General features: G+C 52.2%; 1 protein-coding gene across 1 annotated transcript; it reads right to left on the bottom strand.

Moving 5' to 3' along the window:
- Nucleotides 1–2,671: 2,671 nt before the first annotated feature.
- LOC116244923 (uncharacterized) lies at nt 2,672–17,118 on the bottom strand. The gene is made up of 3 exons (XM_031616721.1): nt 14,418–17,118; nt 12,297–14,270; nt 2,672–3,363 (listed from the first exon to the last, which is right to left on the bottom strand). The coding sequence occupies exons 1-3, from the start codon at nt 17,116–17,118 to the stop codon at nt 2,672–2,674; spliced, it is 5,367 nt and encodes a 1,788-aa protein (XP_031472581.1).
- Nucleotides 17,119–19,933: the final 2,815 nt, after the last annotated feature.

Here is a 19,933-nt window from a genome sequence, read left to right as displayed (position 1 = left end):
GTTTTCAGGACCCTTTTTATACTCAATTTCGAAATCATACCCCAATAGCTTTGCTAGCCATCTTTGCTGGGTAGGGGTTGACACGCGTTGTTTGAGCATATACTTTAAGCTATTTTGGTCGGTCCTGACCGTAAATTTGCGTCCAATTAGATATGGACGCCATTTCTCCACTGCCATAACAATAGCGAGTAGCTCTTTCTCGTATGTAGAAAGAGGTTTGGCCCTGCTGGTTAAGGCTTTTGACATGTAGGCAATGGGGTGGTTATCTTGCCCAAGTACCGCTCCTACTCCGACTTCACAAGCATCCGTTTCGATGGTGAATGTCTTTGTAAAATCGGGTAGAGTTAGTACCGGGGCTGACATTAGAGCTGCCTTTAGCTTCTCAAAGGCGTCTCTTGACTTCTCAGTCCACGAGAAGGATCCCTTTTTCAGCATCTGGGTAAGGGGTTGTGCAATGATTCCATACCCCTGGATAAATCGTCTGTAATACCCAGTCAATCCTAGGAAACCTCGCAGACTCTTGAGGTCCTTGGGCAGTGGCCATTTCTCCATGGCTTGCAACTTTTCGGGGTCTGCCCGAACCCCATCTCGAGACACAATGTGTCCGAGGTATCCGATTGAAGATTGTCCAAAACTGCATTTGGACATCTTCGCGAAGAGATGATGCTCTTTCAAGATGTCTAGAGTAATCTCCAGATGGCGTTGATGTTGCTCTTCATCTTTGCTATAAATGAGAATATCATCGAAAAATACGAGGATGAAATCTCTGAGGTGTGCTCTGAACACATCATTCATGCACCGTTGGAATGTTGCTGGCGCATTCGTTAATCCAAAGGGCATTACTAAAAATTCATAATGCCCGTCGTGTGTTCTGAACGCAGTTTTCAATACATCTTCGTCAAACATTCGAATTTGATGATATCCGGCTCTGAGATCTATCTTTGAGAAAATAGTAGCGCCGGCTAACTCATCTAGTAGCTCGTCAATGACGGTATGGGGTGCCGATCCTTAACGGTCACCTCGTTTAACGCCCTGTAATCTATACAGAACCGCCAAGTGTTGTCTTTTTTCTTCACTAATAGGACGGGTGAAGAAAAAGGGCTGCAACTCGGTCGGATGATGCCGCTTTCGAGCATCTCTTTGACTAGGCGTTCGATTTCCGCCTTCTGGCTGTGCCCATACCGGTATGGCCTCACGTTGACAGGCTCTGCACCTTGTGCAAGGACGATTCGATGATCATAAGCCCTTTTTGGCGGTAAGCCTTTGGGCTCATCAAAAATCTCTGGAAATCGGTCCAAGACCGATTGAATCATAGGTGGAATTGGTTCTTCCACCTTCTCTTCGGAGAAAGGTACATCCGTTGCCAATGTAAGAACCCAACACGCTGGTTGGTCATGTTGGATGGACCTTAGTGCTGTTTTGGGACGCGTGGAGCTGGCGAGTCCCTGAATCGTTATCGATTCCTCTTCTCCTTCGGGGATGAAAGTCATAGCGAAGTTCTTTACATCCCAATGGATATCCTTCCATGTTAGAAACCATGGCATGCCCAAAATTAAGTCGACTCCTTCAAGGGGAATGACGAGGCAGTCAACTTTAAAAGTTTTCTTTTTAACGGACACGTCAAGGCCTTTTCCTTCGTGAATGCACTTGAGCCGTAGTCCCCCTCCCACGATGATAGTTTGTGGGTTGCTCTCGGTGAGAGTGATTCTACACCTTTCAGCTGCTTCCTCAGTAAGGAAGTTGTTGGTGGCTCCGCTGTCGAGCAATATTAAGACTTTTTGGCCATTGATTCGGCCAAAAACACGTATGGCGTTTGCCTTATGGGGGTCTTGAATCGAATGAAGAGATTCGACCTCTTCTGATTTCTCTTCTTTGGTCGGTGTCTCTTCTTGATGCGTTTCTTTAGGCTCAATTTTCTTGCCTTTTCTTCTAACTAGGATTTCCTCATCAGACGAGGAGCTAGAATCTGAACTGGAGGAGGAATCGCTTTCGGAGCTAGAGCTGGTCTCTGGCTCATCAATCACCACTATATTAAAAAGCGCTTTGCACTGGTGATTTTTGTCCCACTTGCCCTCACATCTGAAACACAGGCCTTTCTTCCTGTATTCTTCAATTTGTTTAGGGGACAAGTAACGGGTAGGTAGTTCACGGCCTGGACGTGGGTTTGGCCTGAACTCGTTCCCTTTGTTGTAGGGAACTAATTCCCTTCCTTTATTCTCTCTGAATTTGGTTCGAGAAGCAGAGGAGAAGGAAGGTTTCTTCCTCTGTTTGTCAGCCCTGCGAGCCTTTTTCTCTCGCTTTTCCTCTTTTCTCTCTTCAATCCGTTCTTCATACAGTCGGGCCATAGCGAAGCATTCTTCGAGATGATCGAAACGATGTATCTTCATCTCGCGTTTGATATCGCTTCGAAGGCCTCCTTCGAATGCTCCTATTAGAGCCTTCTCGGGCCACTGTACCATGCTAGCTAATCTTTCGAACTGCTTTTGATAGGTGGGTACGTTCGAAGTTTGGACTAGATTTTTGAGGTCCTCGTCATAATCGATGAACGTGGACTCTCCAAAGTGAAGCTGTAGGCTAGCCTTGTACTTTTCCCAAGTGGGATCGACTGTCTTGTGCTCGAACCATAGATAGTGGGTCGTCGCTTCGCCAGTCATGTTGGCTGTAGCGATTTCTATCCACTCTTCTTGTGGAATACGATGGCACATGAAGAAACGTTCTGCCATGAATACCACTCTCTGAGGTGCTCTCCGTTGAATTTTGGAAAGTCGTACTTGACAGATGGTGTACGTCTTTCTTCTAGACGAGGTGGTTCTCTTCGAGTTCTCCTTGGGCGAAGGGGTGATTCATCTTCACCATCAGATAATTCGTACATTGGGTTTTGAAGAGTTTGGCCTATCCGTGGGCCACGAGGAGTCCTGTAGTATTCGCTATAGGGCTCTTGTTGGTACCTGTCTTGTGGGGGACGCATGAGCCTACCCCCTTCCGTGCTTGTCCCAACGTGAGATATGTTGTTGGGATTGATCTCAGTGTCGGTCTGATAGCCAGGTACTGCTAACAAACCTTTCCCTCTCTGTGCATTCAGACCTTGAGTGGTCCTTTCCGCGACGATGGCTTGCGTTTGGGTGGTAGACATTTGACGGAACATGGTCCGTATCTCATCCATTTCTTTTTGTCGGTCTGCATTTTGACGGTCCATTTCTTTCTTTCTCAAGTTCTCTACCTTAGCCATGTCGGTACGCATCTGTAATAATTCTTTTTCTATGCTTAGGATGCGTCCTAAAGCATAGTCGGGCACTTGGCCTCTCTGTGATGGCTGAGCCTCTTCGGGAGTGTCATGAGGATTCTCCTCAAGCACGGGCTCATCTGAGTTAACATTCTTTTTTTATTTTCCCATTTTAAATTTTGCAAATCAAAAACTAACCTATCTGAAATCCAAATGCTGACACAACTGCCACTCTTAACACTAATCCTAGACTGCTGACTCTGTCACGCTGCCGCTGCCACTGTTTGAGCTGCCGCGCGTGAGTCCTAAGGCAAGGGAGACGGGTTGGCCCGCCTAAAGCCGCGCTACGCCTTAGCGCCTAGGCAATCTCACCTCGCTCTCGGCCGGGCTTCAAAAAGCCTAAATCGTCACACCCGCCTGGTGTCTCGACGACAAGCCTCGAGCTTAGCTGCCCTCGGGTGTACGTTGTGTACAGCCCTACACTTGCTAAAATCGAGCAAGCGAAGCCTAGAACTTACGCAATATAATGTGGGAAGTCGTGATGCCTATACTTTTCTAACGACTTAGAAAACCGAAATACCTGACAAGAAGACCCGAAACTGATACCTCTGAACTTCTGCCTTCTGAATTACCTTCTGAAGCTGATTTCTTCGTAGGTCGGGTGCTCAAACTGACAAATCTAGTCTCAAGTTGCTCTGATACCAATTGTTAGGACTCGTCTCGATTAGGCCAGAATTTCCTAACCAAGACGCTCCTACTGCCAAGACCGACTTGAGTACTATCTAAAAACCAAAATTCCTAAGTAAAACTTAATACAAACAATCTACCCGGCCGGACAAACCCCGGCGCAAAAATCCCTAGGACAGAGTTACACAGGGTTAAGTTTCCCAACCTAACTACGGAATATCCTACTACAAACCACTACAGGGGTTACCGGCTAGTACAAACGCGAGCGATACAAAGATTACTCTCAACTCACTCACAAACACACCAAACCATGCAAACCACTCTAACGGACAAACCACACCCCACGAAAGCAAATGGGTAGGTCTGCTCCTTGCGACCGTGTCTCGGGCAATAAGGCCCTCGAGGTGCCACAGTGAGGAGCTTGGCCGAAGCCTGGGCTAAAACAGCAAATTAAACAAACTAGATGGAATCCTAATGCAAAAACGGAATTACCACCTTCCCTGAATCTACAAAGGCTGGAGAGCGTTACCGGCCAAGGCGCTGCCTTGGCTGTGCCGAGAGACCACGGGGTAGAATACCTAAGCCCCGGGTATTGCAGCTCACGGGCCGGCGTGAAGCGCGCGGCCTGGACAGCCTCCTGCTGTCGGACGGGCGTGGACAGAATGCTGGCCGAGACAGCCGCCTGTTGTCGGCGCTGACTGACAGTACGCTGCCGAAAACCGCCGCCTGCTGTTGTGGGTGAACCTGCGGACGAATAGCCGAGACGGGCTTGCTGTCGGGGGCGGACAGACAGGCAGAGTGCCGACGAGATTGCACGACCACCTGTCGCCTAAGGCGCGGGCTGGATGCCGCGGTGCTGACGGAAGGAGGAGGCGACCGCCTGTCGCCTGAGTTGCGCCTGTGGGTTGCGGCACGGCCGAGGGGGGCGAAAGCCTTGCGGCAGTGCCTACCTACCTGGCGCTGGAAGTGGCTCGGCCACGGTTGTCGACAAAGAGTGCCGACGACGGCGCGGGTGGCCGAGGAGCTGGCCGACGACGGCTAGCGAGCGGCTAGCGTCTCCGGCTGTTCCTAGTCCCTAGCTAAGGTCGGGTTAGCTTGGACAGGCGGGGCTCTCCAGGTAGGCTAGTTCAGTGAAGTGAGGTTAAGGGCTCGGGTAGGTCAGAGGGAACAGGGCTTAGGTGCGGAAGAGGGTTAACCTAGCTACAAGGTGGGCTAAGCCGATAGGTAGAAGAGGAAGAAAAGGAGGCTAAGGCAAGGCTCAGGTGTTGGGACTTAGCGAGCTGGCTGGAGAAGAAGAGAAATCACAAGTGAACTCGGCTGGGTCTGGTCAACGGGACACTCGAGGTAAGCTCGAGTCAACTGGGTCAACCTAAGGTGGCTCGGGTTTGACCGAGTTCCTGCTAGGCTAGGTCAGGTCAGGTTCAGTCAAATTGGGTCAAGACCGAGAAGAGGTTGACTAGGTTAGGTCCGGTCAAGGTCTAGCTGGGTTAGGACCAAATGGGTTAAGTTGAGTATATAAGGGGTTGGATGCGTGCCACTTGGCACGATGTACGGTTGATTTCCCTAAAGCTAAGGGGAATGAACCTGGACGAGATTACAAGGAAGAGGAGAACTAAGCGATGAGGCTTAGTGGATTCTCGAAGAGGGGGAGATGGCGACACGTGGACAGATCAAGGGTGGAGACTAGCTGCGGTTGGGCGAGGTGGAGAGGTGGCCAAGAGAGGAGCGAGTCCTAGGGTGCTTTTCCTAAAGTTTAGGAAGAGGGGCGCGAGTTGGGGGGAATGGTGCGCTAAGTGGGGGAAAAGCAAAATGCGAGGTGGCAAGACGCGAGGACTAAGTGAAAAGTGGCTTCGCGAGGTGGAGGGGGGTGCTAGGTCGTGGTCCTTCAGATCTTGACACGTGGCCAGATGTAAGGCCACAACTTCATGCGATAAGGGAGAAGACCAAGCAACAAGTAAAGTGGGGCGAGGTGGCGAGTAAGAACCTACGAACTAGGGCCACTTACCTAAACTACTCGAAGTGGGACACTTAAGAAAATTAACTGATTGTTGGGGCTGAGGAAGATGACTTGGATGGACGACACGTGGCAGGATTAAGGGTGAAGATTAAACTTACCTGGTTCAGCCGAAGTCAAATGGGTTCGAGCTTGGCGCGATGAGTGGCGCGGTTTGAGCGACGCCTTCCAAGTTGTCCAAGGTGCCCTCGACGTCTTCACTAGGGCTTTCTCCAGAGTAAGGGCAATTTCGACCCTTCACACCTGGGATCACGAGCCGGCCGGGAAGTGCAGGAATGATCGGAGAAACAGCAGAATTTTGGCTAGCTACCGAACTCTCTATTCCACCGTCGGATGGGGCACGGAATACACCAATACGATGCTTGGAGGCTAGCGCTTCCAGCTAACGTCCGAATGATGATATTCCACGGATAAAACTCTCAATACAACAGAGATGACTCTGCTATACCAAGGGGCAGGTTGACAGAAACAGGCCGTAGAATCTAACTCGAACTCGTGGCCGTTTCCTCAATCGCCAACACGAACTTGGGCGCGGTTAAGTCGTCGGTAACATTACTTCCTCAAAATAGATTGAATCACATCTAGAAAGAGTCTTCACCGAAGAATCTCAAGATCTGCTCTCGGGTAGGCCGAGAGAAGAACGTGAACTTGGGAGTGCTCTCCCCTAGATCGAGACTCTAATCAACTGGGAGAAAGCTTTGAAACCAAACTACTAACCTTTCACCGTCGATATTGAATCCAACAATGGACTCAATCTTCCCTGCTGCAAGGTCTGCCTCTCAACTTCACCGTGACCGTGAGGAAGGTGCAGGACGCTGCTGATATGCTGTTTCGATGGGGAGAAAGCCGGGGACAAGGGAGGGACCTTCGCCGGTGAGGAAGAAGATCCGCCGCAAGCCTTCCAACTCGAGCGCTGGCTGGTTCACCGCCGGTACTACGAGTTCTTCAAGGAGGAAGAAACGCCACGGTAGAAGGGGGTGCGAGGGGATGAGAGGGCACACACTCGAACGCTCGGGCTGGAGTTGTGCTTTGATTTCAGAATCAGAGTTCCTCGAGACTGAGGAGGGAGAGCCAAACCTCGCACGGAGGAGAGAGAGCGCCTTGCGCAAAATGCCTTAATTTCCTTAATTTTTGATCCCAAATACATTGATCCAAATAAATTTATACTAATCCTATTTGAGCGAGTCTACAATCCAGATCTCACCCTCTACCCAAGACCCAAATCCAAAACGCCAAGCACAACCCGCTAGGCTAGGTTCCTACCTCGAATCCTAATATTAACAAGCCTAAGACTAATTTTATTTACTCGTTATTCATAAAGCAAAACGGGCCTAGTGCCCACGCGCAAAGGAAAGGTTCGAGCCCCTGGATCTTTTGAACCCAGGGTGGGGACCTTGTGAGGGGACCCGCCCTCACTTCGGTTTGTTGACTCAAGAGCTTGGTCAGGTTTGACCGAGCCGTTTACCTAAGACTTGGATCTTAGGACGTCTCAAGGGTCGCGTGAAGTGGACTCGTTTGGGTGGGACGCTTCTAGCTTGACGAGCCCTAAACTGGAGTCTAAGTCACCCTGAGACCGAACCTGCTTGAGCACCGTTGATGACCTAGTTGCTCCACCCACTCCTCCCGCTGCAACTATCTCTGGTGCTTCTTGCATCTCCTTGGGACTGGACTTGATGCACTGAAGAGAACGAGCCCACAAGTCGGAAGCCTTGCGCTTCCTTCGACTAGATTCCGCTGGCTCGGCCTCTGCTGGGTCTGGACCGCTGGGTAGGTCCGTAACAGCCTTCTTCTCGGCCTTCGACTGCTGTCAAGGCCTTTGTTTGGCAGGTGCTATGCAACGTGTCCTTCCCTGCCTGGCCCTCGGCCTGCAGTGCTTGCTGTTCCCCGACAGCGCCTGCGGTGTCCTTTGGGACCGGATCAGGTACACAAGTGGATTCACGAATGGTCTGGAACATTTATGGTAGACTAGGTGATTTTCGCGTTAGCCCCTTTTACCCGGGAGCGATCGCCCAAATCACCTGCGTAGGAGATTGATGCTCGGTTTGACGGATCCCCGTTGCCTTTGCTGTTTGCTTCTTGCTTGTTTTTATCGGTTGTTCCACGACGGTTCGGTTTGATCGAGAATCTATCTCGCGTTTCAACATTATGCGCCTCCCAAGTTCCGCTTGTCCGCATGGCTATGCCGGCGTGAAGGCGGCCGTTGGGAAGCGCCTGATGTCTTGGCGCATGAGTGGCGTTGGCTGCGTCTCCCATCGGCGTCATGGCTGTTTTGGTTTGCCATGAACCGTTTGGGTGATGTGCTTGTTATATTGGTGTGGTTGACGCTAAGTTTGTTTTGCCCCTACGTTTGGTCTCTGTATTGCTGCCGCTTTGGTGGAACGCCGTCTTGTTAAGGACATTAACGCAGCCCATCCGCATGGTGTGCGGAGGGCTTGGGCGTGCGGCTTTTGGCCTCTCAGCTTTTGTGCTGATCGTTAGTTATTTATGTCGTTACGTCGGCTTTATGGATTCTCAGTACGTTTCGGGCGTCGGTGGGCAGTTTTTTAATGCTGTTCTTCCTAAAACGTCGTCCGCAGTGATGTCGAAAACAAAACGATGATTGACCGTCGGTAGCTATCGGTTCTTTTGTGGCCGGGGCCTCTGTTAGGCACTCACCCGGTTGCGGCTAGAAAGCGCGAACCAAGCACGAGTCCTAGTTCCCAAGTCTCCTTGAGGTAATCTATAAACCAAAAAATCCTAGCAAATTAAATACAAGGTCTACCCGGCCGGACAGGACCCCGGTGCAAAAATCCCAAGGAAATGGAATACAAGTGCGGGTTACCCTTTACCAAAAACCTAGCTACGGCTTATCCTACTACAATCAAACTAAAACCGGATGCGAGGCTTTACAAACGCGTTCGATACAAGAATCACTCGCAACTCACTCACAAGCCACAATCAAACCACGACTAACGAACAAACCACGCCCTTTCCCAAATAGGACGGCTAGGCCCGCGGTGGTCGTGTCTTTGGCCTACGGCCTCCGAGGTACCACGAGACGGACGATGGGTCTAAGCCCGGGCTAAAACAGGAAATCAAGCAAACTAACAAGTCCCTAATGCAAAAGCAAATACTCCCACCCGAAACTACAAGGGGGTTAAGGAGATGATACCGGCCAAGGTGATATCTTGGCTGTCCGAGAGGGATCCGAGGCTAAGACCGTGCCTCGGATATTGCAGCTACGGATCGAAGAAGTCCGCTTGAGGCGAGCCTCCTCGGAGCTTGCTGCACGGGCTGGAGACCGGCGGGGAGCGCACGGCCTGTCTGCCGCTGGACGCCGACGATGCTGGCGTAGAGAGAGAGTCGGCCAAGGTGGCTCGGCCGACGCTGGCCACGAGACGGGTCTCGACGGCGTAGACGGAAGGACGGCGGGAAGCGCGCGTCTGAGTGCGCCGGTGCCGCTGCTGCTGCTACACGTACTCCGACAGAGTGACGAGGGGGGCGAGTGCCGGAAGCGGCAACGCCTACCTGCCTTCCTTCGGGTGTGGCTCGGCCACGGGCGTCGGCTGGGTGCCGACGGAAGAGAGTCGACCACGAGGGTGGCCGACGGAACAGCTATGCCTAATCCTAACTAAGGCTGGCTGGGCTCGGCAACGACTGGGCTCTAGTAGGGTAGTGTCGGTCTGGTTAAGGGAGGTTAAGGTAGGGGTAGGCCGAGGGGGGAGATGAGGTTTAGGAGGGATGTTAGGGTTTCTAACTACGTTGGTAGGCCAATGCGGTTTGGCTAGGGCTGAGCCTAAGCTCGGGGAAGTTGGTCAAGAGAGACCGAGTGCGATAGTGGGTTCTAGAAGGTAGGTTGACTACTGGACCAAGTGATGGGTCCGGGTGAAGTGGGTTCGGTCAATCTCGAGGTAGGCTCGAGATGACTAGGGTTAGGTCAAACTGGAGGGTTGACCTAGTGGGCTAAGACGGAAAGTCAGAGGGTTGACTAAGTCCTAAGGTCAAGTGGGTTCGGTTCAAATGTGGGTAGTGAACTCCTAGGTTGGATGACGCGTGAGGTTGACCTAGCTAGGTGGGCTCGGTCTTGGCGGTCTAGCCAAGTGAGTGCGTCGGGTCTTGCCACGTGGCGAGATCAACGGTCAAGGGTAGCTCGCTAGGGGAAAGGCTAGCGAGTAAGAGGAAGGTGGCGATCACTTTCCTAGAAGGTAGGAAGAGATCGAGCTTGATTGCTAAGGAGATTAGGCAATCAAGGAGGTGGCACTCGAGATTCTTCGAGTCTCTCTCTCCAGTGGTTGGGTGACACGTGGAGGCAAGGAACGGTGGAGATAAGCTGCGGATTAGGGTTGAGATGAAGGTAGAGGAGGTAGGCGAGAAAACGGGAAGGGGGAGCGCGCGGCGTGGGACTTGCCAAAACGCTCGGGTGTAGGTGGCACGCGGTTAGGTGAGGTGGCAGCTGCGTGGACTGGGCGAGACTCCAAGTGGGACCTAGTGGGACAGGTGGCAGACACGTAGGATGATGACTGGACACGAGATGGCTGGGATGCGGACAGGTGGCGCGATGGAGGGCTGAGGCGTTAGGGTTTGACGCAAAGGAAAATATGCCAAAAAGGAAGGTGGCGAAGGTGACAAGTGCGAGCTGGGAGCTCGTGATCCAAGAGGGATTCTCGGAGGGGACTAGGTTAGCTGGAGAGGACACATGGCAGGCTACGAGGACAGGGTATGACGCGGGTTGACAGATGAGGGACACGTGTGGAAACGGAGGGCCAAGATGCGCGGTAGGAAGACTTACCAATTCGGGACCGGCGGCCAAGGGAGACGCGTTTCTTCACGCGCCGCGGCTAGGGTTAGCTCCTCGTCCCAATGACGCTGGTGCCCTTCTCGAATCTGCAGGGGCCGTCGGTGGCGGAGGGGCAGGACTGTCCTTCACGCCGGGAACAATGGGTGACGCCGGAAGTTGCAGCGGCATCTTAGCTCCGACCAGAATTCCGGCCGAGGCGATTTCTATCTTCTCACGGGCCGAATTTGCCCAAATTTGACTATGTTGATCAGCACGAAGAGGCGATTCCAATGAAGTGGTTTAGAGGCCCAAACCTCGATATTGAACCGTGATTTTGAGTCCTTCAAGCCGCTGGATTTCTTGCCAACTTCAATTTGGAGCCGACGGTGGAAGTGATCTTTTTGTTGAGGCAGCCGTCGTGTACCGTGAGGGGTGGCTTGGGTTGGTTCCTACGGATAGAAAACCGATTCCAAGCGGGGAAGAGAGTGCACCAAGGGAGGGGCACCGTAGATCCTCAAACCAGTCACTCGGGTATGCCGAGCAAGGGGCCTAGGTCGCGGGTGAGGCTCCGGAAGCGAACAACTCCAAGCCGAATGGAAGAGTTCAATGATCCGAGTACTAACCTTGTTAAGCCGTCGAATCGAAGCCTTGGGGACTTCGATCTTCTCTTGTGCCGAACTCAGCCTTTCTTCTCCTTCGTGTTCAAGGGGAAGGCACCAATGTTCGGGCTGTTGATCTTCTTCGTAGAGGCAAGCGTGGACGAGGAGGGATCACCGTCGGTGGGAAGGGATCCGCCTGGTTTGTCTTCCTTGAGGCCGAGGTCAACACGGACGACGGGGGCAAGGGGATTCGATGGGTGGAGACGCTCCTAACTCGGGTAGAGAGAGGGGGTCGAAGAGATGGATTCCTCGGTGAGGAGAGAGAGCCGAAACTCGCAAATGAGCCAAAATATGATTTCTTAGATACAATTACAAAGGATCCAATACAATATATACAAAGAGAAAGTGATCCGGGATTATCACGCGCGGATCCCAATCCAAAATCTAAAAAGCTCAAGGCGCTCGGCACAACCCGCCGGCTTAGGTCTTGACTTCGAATCTCAAAGGCGCCAAGTAAAAACGAGTTAACAAAAGCTAAGTACTAAAGTTAAAATAAACGCCTAAGTGCTAAACGACTCCTTGAACCTTGCGAGCCCAAGGAGGGGGACCTCGTGAGGGTAAGCGCCCTCACTTCGCATTTGGAGTATAAGGGCTCGGTCTGGTTGACCGAGCCATTCGCTTAAGACCTTTGGTCTTAGACGACCTCGCGGGTTGAGAAAGTCGAACTCGATTTGGGTGCGTCTAGCCTACGCTCGGTGAGTTCTACAACTGGTTCAGTGTGACCCTGAGGTTCATCCTGTTCGAGCACCGTTGCGGACTTGGCTGCTCCTCCCGCTCCTCCCACTGCAACCTGACCTGGTGCGTCGTTAGCCTCCTTGGGAGTTTCCTCGGCTAACTGATGCAAGGACCGAGCCCACAAATCTGACGCTCTTCTACGCCTAATGCTTGGCTCGGGCTGTTCGGCCTCGCCTGGGTCTGGACCATCTGGTAGGTCCGTAACAGATTCCCCCTCCCTACCTTGCGCTTGTCCTCGAGCGCTGGAAGAGGGAAAACGATGAGCAACTGACCCAAATTCCTCCCAAGAGGTTCCTTGGTCGGGGCCTTCCCACTCGACCAATACTTCATGCCTTGTTCTGCCTTGCCTTCTTGTATATCTGTGCTTTAAAATTCTGTAAGGCGTCGGCAACTGGTCCGGCACATGTTCCACGGTAGTCGGTATCTCGCCTTGATGTGGTTTCAAGCGAGAGATATGAAACACAGGGTGGACTTGTGCCTCAATGGGCAATCCCAATCGGTATGCGGCCTTGCCGACTTTCTGTAATATGGGATATGGCCCATAGTAACGCGGCAGAAGTTTCGAGTATGGCTGCCCCATTAGAGACTTCTGCTTCAGAGGAAGCCTCTTCAACCATACGTACTGCCCTTCTTCGAATGCTCGGTCTTGTCTACCTTTATCGTAGACTTGCTTCATTCGATTCTGCGCTTTAATCAAATTCTGTTTTAAGGAGTTAAGGACCTCCTCTCTGGTGCGCAGTTCGCAGTCCACATTATCCTCTAAGGTGCTACCTCCTTCATAAGTTGGAATGGCCGGAGGTGGAAAACCGTAGACTGCCTCATAGGGAGTCATCCCTACCGACGAGTGCCAACTCGTGTTGTAAGACCACTCGGCCCAGGGTAAGTATTTGACCCATGAATTAGGTCTTTCTCCCGCGAAGCATCTGAGATAAGTCTCGAGAGACCGATTCACAATCTCGCTTTGCCCGTCGGTTTGCGGGTGATGGGCAGTGCTGAACCGAAGTTCTGTACCTAACGTCTTCATATACTCTTTCCAGAACGCGCTCATGAAAGTAGAGTCTCTGTCGCAGATGATCGTCTGAGGCATCCCGTGGAGTTTTCCAACGTACTCCTGGAAGACGTGAGCCACCATTGGCCCTTGGTACAGTCGTGGCAATGGTGCAAAGTGGCTGTATTTAGACAGCCTATCAACCACAACTAGTATTGCCTCTTTTCCTTCTGAGCGAGGCATAGCATCAATGAAATCCATGGTGATATCCGTCCATGGTCTTGTAGGAATTGGGAGTGGATTTAGGTGACTTGGAGGCTTGATTGCCTCGTATTTCTCCCTTTGGCAAATCTTGCACTGACGGATGTATCTTTGCACATCGGCCTTCAGTCCTCGCCACCAGAACTGGGCCTTGACTCTACTCACGGTCTTAGCGACCCCTTCGTGTCCTGCAGCAGGCGAGTCATGGAAGTGCTGCAGAAGCTCTTGTTTCAGCTCTGAATTAGGAGGGACAACAGCCCGACCCTTCCTAAAAAGAAGATCCCCTTTTACCGAATGTAAAGGGATGGAACCCGGATTCTGCTTTTCTGCAGCCTTAAGTAATTTGGTCGATTGGTCATTATCTTGATCGTTGGCCAATCGTACCCATAAGTTGGTTTCCACCACTGACAGTGTCATGAATTGTTCGGTAAGGCGTGATAGGGAATCCGCTGCCTTATTTTCAGGACCTTTCTTGTATTCGATCTCGAAATCGTACCCCAAAAGCTTAGCTAACCAGCGTTGTTGTGTGGGGGTGGATACACGTTGCTTAAGCATGTATCTCAAACTATTCTGATCGGTCCTTACTATGAATCTGCGTCCAATCAGATAGGGACGCCATTTCTCCACCGCAATTACAATGGCAAGCAATTCCTTCTCATACGTTGAGAGAGGTTTCGCCCTACTGGTTAGGGCCTTCGACATGTATGCGATGGGATGACCCTCTTGGCCGAGTACGGCCCCAACGCCAACTTCACATGCATCGGTTTCAATGGTAAAGGTCTTAGTGAAGTCGGGGAGTGTCAAAACTGGAGCGGTCATCAAGGCCGATTTGAGTTTGTCAAATGCGACCTTAGATTTCTCTGTCCACTGAAAAGCTCCCTTTTTTAGCATTTGGGTTAGAGGTTGTGCGATAATTCCATATCCTTGTATAAACCTCCTGTAGTACCCTGTGAGTCCAAGGAAGCCTCGTAGACCCTTTAGATCTTTGGGCAGTGGCCATTTCTCCATGGCTTGCAATTTTTCGGGGTCTGCCCGAACCCCTTCTCGCGACACAATGTGCCCGAGATACCCTATGGAAGATTGTCCAAAGCTACACTTGGACATCTTCGCAAAAAGCTGATGTTCCTTCAATATGCTTAGCGTTATGCTCAAGTGTTCCCGATGCTTTTCCTCACTCTGGCTGTAGATGAGGATGTCGTCAAAGAAGACCAAGATAAAACTGCGTAGGTGCTCTCGAAACACGTCGTTCATGCACCTCTGAAAGGTGGCTGGTGCGTTTGTTAAACCAAATGGCATTACTAAGAATTCGTAATGCCCATCGTGCGTACGGAAAGCAGTCTTTAATATATCTTCGCCTTGCATTCTTATTTGATGATAGCCAGCGCGAAGGTCTATCTTTGAAAAGATTGTGGCGCCGGCGAGCTCATCCAACAACTCATCTATGACCGGTATTGGGTGCCGATCCTTGACGGTTACCTCGTTCAATGCTCTGTAGTCTATACAAAATCTCCATGTGTTGTCTTTCTTCTTCACCAAAAGGACTGGGGAAGAGAACAGACTACAGCTCGGACGGATGATACCATCATGGAGCATCTCTTTTACGAGGCGTTCAATTTCCGCCTTCTGACTATACCCATACCGATAAGGCCTGACGTTTACAGGCTCCGCTCCTTGCGTGAGTACTATGCGGTGGTCATAGGCCCTTTGAGGAGGTAGGCTTTTTGGTTCCGCAAATATTTCCGGGAACTCATTCAATACATTCTGAATTGAGGGTGGGATCGGTTCTTCAATCGTCTCATCCGATCCCGGAACATCTGTAGCTAGCGTAAGGACCCAGCAAGCGGGCTGCTCCTGGTCGAGGCAACGCAGGGCGGCCTTAGGACTTGTCATGCTGGCTAGTCCTTGCAACGTGATGGGCTCCCCATCAAGCTCTGGAATGAACGTCATAGAGAAATTCTTGACGTCCCAGTGGATATCTTTCCACGATAAGAACCAAGACATGCCTAGGACTAAGTCGACTCCATCCAAGGGTATGACCAACGAGTCAACTTTGAAGGTGCGTTTCTTGATGGTGACCTCCATGTCCTTAACCTCGTGCATGCACTTCAGCCGGTGGCCCCCTCCCACGACAATCGTTTGGGGTTTACTTGGTTGCAAGGCAACATTGCATCTTTGAGCCGCTTCCTCGGTTAGGAAGTTGTTCGTTGCTCCACAATCAAGCAAAATCAAAACTTTTTGCCCGTTGATACGCCCAAATACTCGCATGGCGTTGGGCTTGTGGGGGTCTTGCATGGTGTGAAGAGACTCACCCTCTTCGGGTTTGCCTTCGGCTTTTGGAGCCTCTTCTTTCTTCGTTTCTGCCTTTTCCGGCCTCTTGGCCTTTCTCCTTGTTCTCTCCTCTTCCTCAGAAGAGGAGCTAGAGCTGGAAGGTGAACTCGAGGATGAGTCACTATCCGAGCTGTTGCTGTATTCGGGATCACTGACCACCATTACATGGAAGAAGGATTTGCATTGATGGTTCTTATCCCATTTGGCCTCACAACGATAGCATAAGCCTTTTCGTCTATACTCTTCAATTTGCTTCGGTGTGAGATAGCGGGTAGGGGGGTTCCTACCAGATCTTGTATCGGCCCTGAACTCCCGTCGAGGTGGGTAGGGAGTTGATTCATTACCCCTGGGCCGTGAGCTAGAAGAGAACGCTGGTTTCTTCTTCTGCTTGTCAAATTTGCGAGTCCTTTTTAGGGCTCGCTTCTCCTCTAGGCGCTCCTCACATATTCGCGCCATGGCAAAACATTCTTCGAGGGTGTCATAGTTCTGGACTTTCATTTCGAGGACAACCTCTTGTTTTAATCCACCCTTGAAGGCTCCAATAAGCGCCTTCTCGGTCCATTGGACTCGGCTAGCCAAACGGATGAACTCTTTGTGGTAGGCTGGCACGGTCGTTCTTTGGACTAACTTCTTCAAGTCTTCGTCGTAGTCCAAATAGGTGGAGTCACCGAATCGGAGTTGGAAGCTCGCTTTGAACTTCTCCCAAGTTGGATCTCTAGTTTTATGGTCAAACCAGAGATATTGGGTAGTGGCTTCGCCTGTGGTATTGGCGGCCGCTATCTCTATCCATTCCTCATCCGGGATACGATGGCAAACAAAGTAACGCTCTGCCATGAAGAGCCACTCTCTTAGACCTTCCCCATTAAACTTCGGAAACTCGTATCTAACCGTGGGGGTTCTTCTTTCTTCTTGACGAGAGTTGGTTCTTCTTCGTTCTCTTTGAGGAGATTCACCCTCCTCTCCTTCCGAGCCATAAAAGCTTCGGCTTTGGCTATGATTGCCAATGCGTTGCTGTTGGAAGGAACCTCGCATCTCTTGTTGAGTGCGATCCGGCGGTGGGTGCATTCTGCCCCTTCCGGCACCTTCACGAGGGGTGCCTAAATGTGAAGCGTCATGCGTATCCGCTTCCACATATCTGCCCTTGCCCTTGTCTCGACCTGATGTGGAGGGGTCCGAGGTGGGTCGATCTGTACCAATGTTGAGGTGGGCTGTAATCGCTTTAAGCATGCCCTTCATCTCATTGGTTTCACGTTGTTGTTCTTCCTCTCGACGGACGGCCTCATTTCTACGTTGCTGGTCCATGTTGTGCATCTCTCTTTTCCAGCGGTTAAAGTCCCGCTCTAGTTGTAGGATGCGACCGGCAAGGGGTTCTTGAATCTCTACGGATTCAGAGGGATGAGGTGCCTCAGTTTGGCCCTCATCGGCGGTGCCTTCCTCAACGTTGAGGTTCTTCTTGGATTTGGCCATTTGGATGGCTTGAAACCGCCAAGGCAACACTGTAACGATACCTAAACTACGCTGACCTACTTTTCCCAAAACTGAAACACTGCCACTCTTAAGCTATGCTGGCCTATCTAGATTGAATCTGCCCTCTGCACGCTGCCGCTGCCGCTGATGCCGCGTGCGTTCTAAGGCAAGGGAGTCGGGTTGGCCCGCCTACTGCCGCACTACGCCTTAGCGCCTCGGCAGTCCCGCTTCGCTCTCGGCCGGGCTCAAGGAGCCTAAATCGCCACACCCGCCTGGTGTCTCGGCGACGCACCTCAAGCTTGGCTACCCTCGGGTGTACAAGGCGTACAGCCCTACACTTGCTAAAGGTGAGCAAGCGAAGCCTAGAACAACACTAATATACGGAAACCGTGAACACTAGAAGACCGAATCTGGCTACTGATTGAAAACCGAAATGCCAGCAAGAAAACCACTGCCTAATCTGCACTCTGACAAGAAAACCGAACAAGCTACCTTTGGTGAAGCCGATTCTTCAGTCTTCGGGTGCTCAAACCAACGGAATATACCCCAAGGTAGCTCTGATACCAATTGTTAGGCACTCACCCGGTTGCGGCTAGAAAGCACGAACCAAGCACGAGTCCTAGTTCCCAAGTCTCCTTGAGGTAATCTATAAACCAAAAATCCTAGCAAATTAAATACAAGGTCTACCCGACCGGACAGGACCCCGGCGCAAAAATCCCAAGGAAATGGAATACAAGTGCGGGTTACCCTTTACCAAAAACCTAGCTACGGCTTATCCTACTACAATCAAACTAAAACCGGATGCGAGGCTTTACAAACGCGTTCGATACAAGAATCACTCGCAACTCACTCACAAGCCACAATCAAACCACGACTAACGAACAAACCACGCCCTTTCCCAAATAGGACGGCTAGGCCCGCGGTGGTCGTGTCTTTGGCCTACGGCCTCCGAGGTACCACGAGACGGACGATGGGTCTAAGCCCGGGCTAAAACAGGAAATCAAGCAAACTAACAAGTCCCTAATGCAAAAGCAAATACTCCCACCCGAAACTACAAGGGGGTTAAGGAGATGATACCGGCCAAGGTGATTCCTTGGCTGTCCGAGAGGGATCCGAGGCTAAGACCGTGCCTCGGATATTGCAGCTACGGATCGAAGAAGTCCGCTTGAGGCGAGCCTCCTCGGAGCTTGCTACACGGGCTGGAGACCGGCGGGGAGCGCACGGCCTGTCTGCCGCTGGACGCCGACGATGCTGGCGTAGAGAGAGAGTCGGCCAAGGTGGCTCGGCCGACGCTGGCCGCGAGACGGGTGTCGACGGCGTAGACGGAAGGACGGTGGGAAGCGCGCGTCTGAGTGCGCCGGTGCCGCTGCTGCTGCTACACGTACTCCGGCAGAGTGACGAGGGGGGCGAGTGCCGGAAGCGGCAACGCCTACCTGCCTTCCTTCGGGTGTGGCTCGGCCACGGGCGTCGGCTGGTGCCGACGGAAGAGAGTCGACCACGAGGGTGGCCGACGGAACAGCTACGCCTAATCCTAACTAAGGCTGGCTGGGCTCGGCAACGACTGGGCTCTAGTAGGGTAGTGTCGGTCTGGTTAAGGGAGGTTAAGGTAGGGTAGGCCGAGGGGGGAGATGAGGTTAGGAGGGATGTTAGGGTTCTAACTACGTTGGTAGGCCAATGCGGTTTGGCTAGGGCTGAGCCTAAGCTCGGGGAAGTTGGTCAAGAGAGACCGAGTGCGATAGTGGGTTCTAGAAGGTAGGTTGACTACTGGACCAAGTGATGGGTCCGGGTGAAGTGGGTTCGGGCAATCTCGAGGTAGGCTCGAGATGACTAGGTTAGGTCAAACTTGAGGGTTGACCTAGTGGGCTAAGACGGAAAGTCAGAGGGTTGACTAAGTCCTAAGGTCAAGTGGGTTCGGTTCAAATGTGGGTAGTGAACTCCTAGGTTGGATGACGCGTGAGGTTGACCTAGCTAGGTGGGCTCGGTCTTGGCGGTCTAGCCAAGTGAGTGCGTCGGGTCTTGCCACGTGTCGAGATCAACGGGCAAGGGTAGCTCGCTAGGGAACGGCTAGCGAGTAAGAGGAAGGTGGCGATCACTTTCCTAGAAGGTAGGAAGAGATCAAGCTTGATTGCTAAGGAGATTAGGCAATCAAGGAGGTGGCACTCGAGATTCTTCGAGTCTCTCTCTCCGGTGGATGGGTGACACGTGGAGCAAGGAACGGTGGAGATAAGCTGCGGATTAGGGTTGAGATGAAGGTAGAGGAGGTAGGCGAGAAACGGGAAGGGGGAGCGCGCGGCGTGGGACTTGCCAAAACGCTCAGGTGTAGGTGGCACGCGGTTAGGTGAGGTGGCAGCCCGTGGACTGGGCGAGACTCCAAGTGGGACCTAGTGGGGACAGGTGGCAGACACGTAGGATGATGACTGGACACGAGATGGCTGGGATGCGGACAGGTGGCGCGATGGAGGGCTGAGGCGTTAGGGTTTGACGCAAAGGAAAATATGCCAAAAAGGAAGGTGGCGGAGGTGACAATGCGGCTGGGAGCTCGTGATCCAAGAGGGATTCTCGGAGGGGGCTAGCGAGCTGGAGAGGACACATGGCAGGCTACGAGGACAGGGTATGACGCGGGTTGACAGATGTGGGACACGTGAAACGGAGGGCCAAGATGCGCGGTAGGAAGACTTACCAATTCGGGACCGGCGGCCAAGGGAGACGCGTCTTCACGTGCCGCGGCTAGGGTTAGCTCCTCGTCCAAATGACGCTGGTGCCCTTCTCGAAACTGCAGGGCCTTCGGTGGTGGAGGGGCAGGACTGTCCTTCAC

Source organism: Nymphaea colorata, unplaced genomic scaffold, assembly GCF_008831285.2.
Source record: "Nymphaea colorata isolate Beijing-Zhang1983 unplaced genomic scaffold, ASM883128v2 scaffold0385, whole genome shotgun sequence".
NCBI classification, from domain to species: domain Eukaryota; kingdom Viridiplantae; phylum Streptophyta; class Magnoliopsida; order Nymphaeales; family Nymphaeaceae; genus Nymphaea; species Nymphaea colorata.
This window is presented reverse-complemented; position numbering and strand designations above follow the sequence as displayed.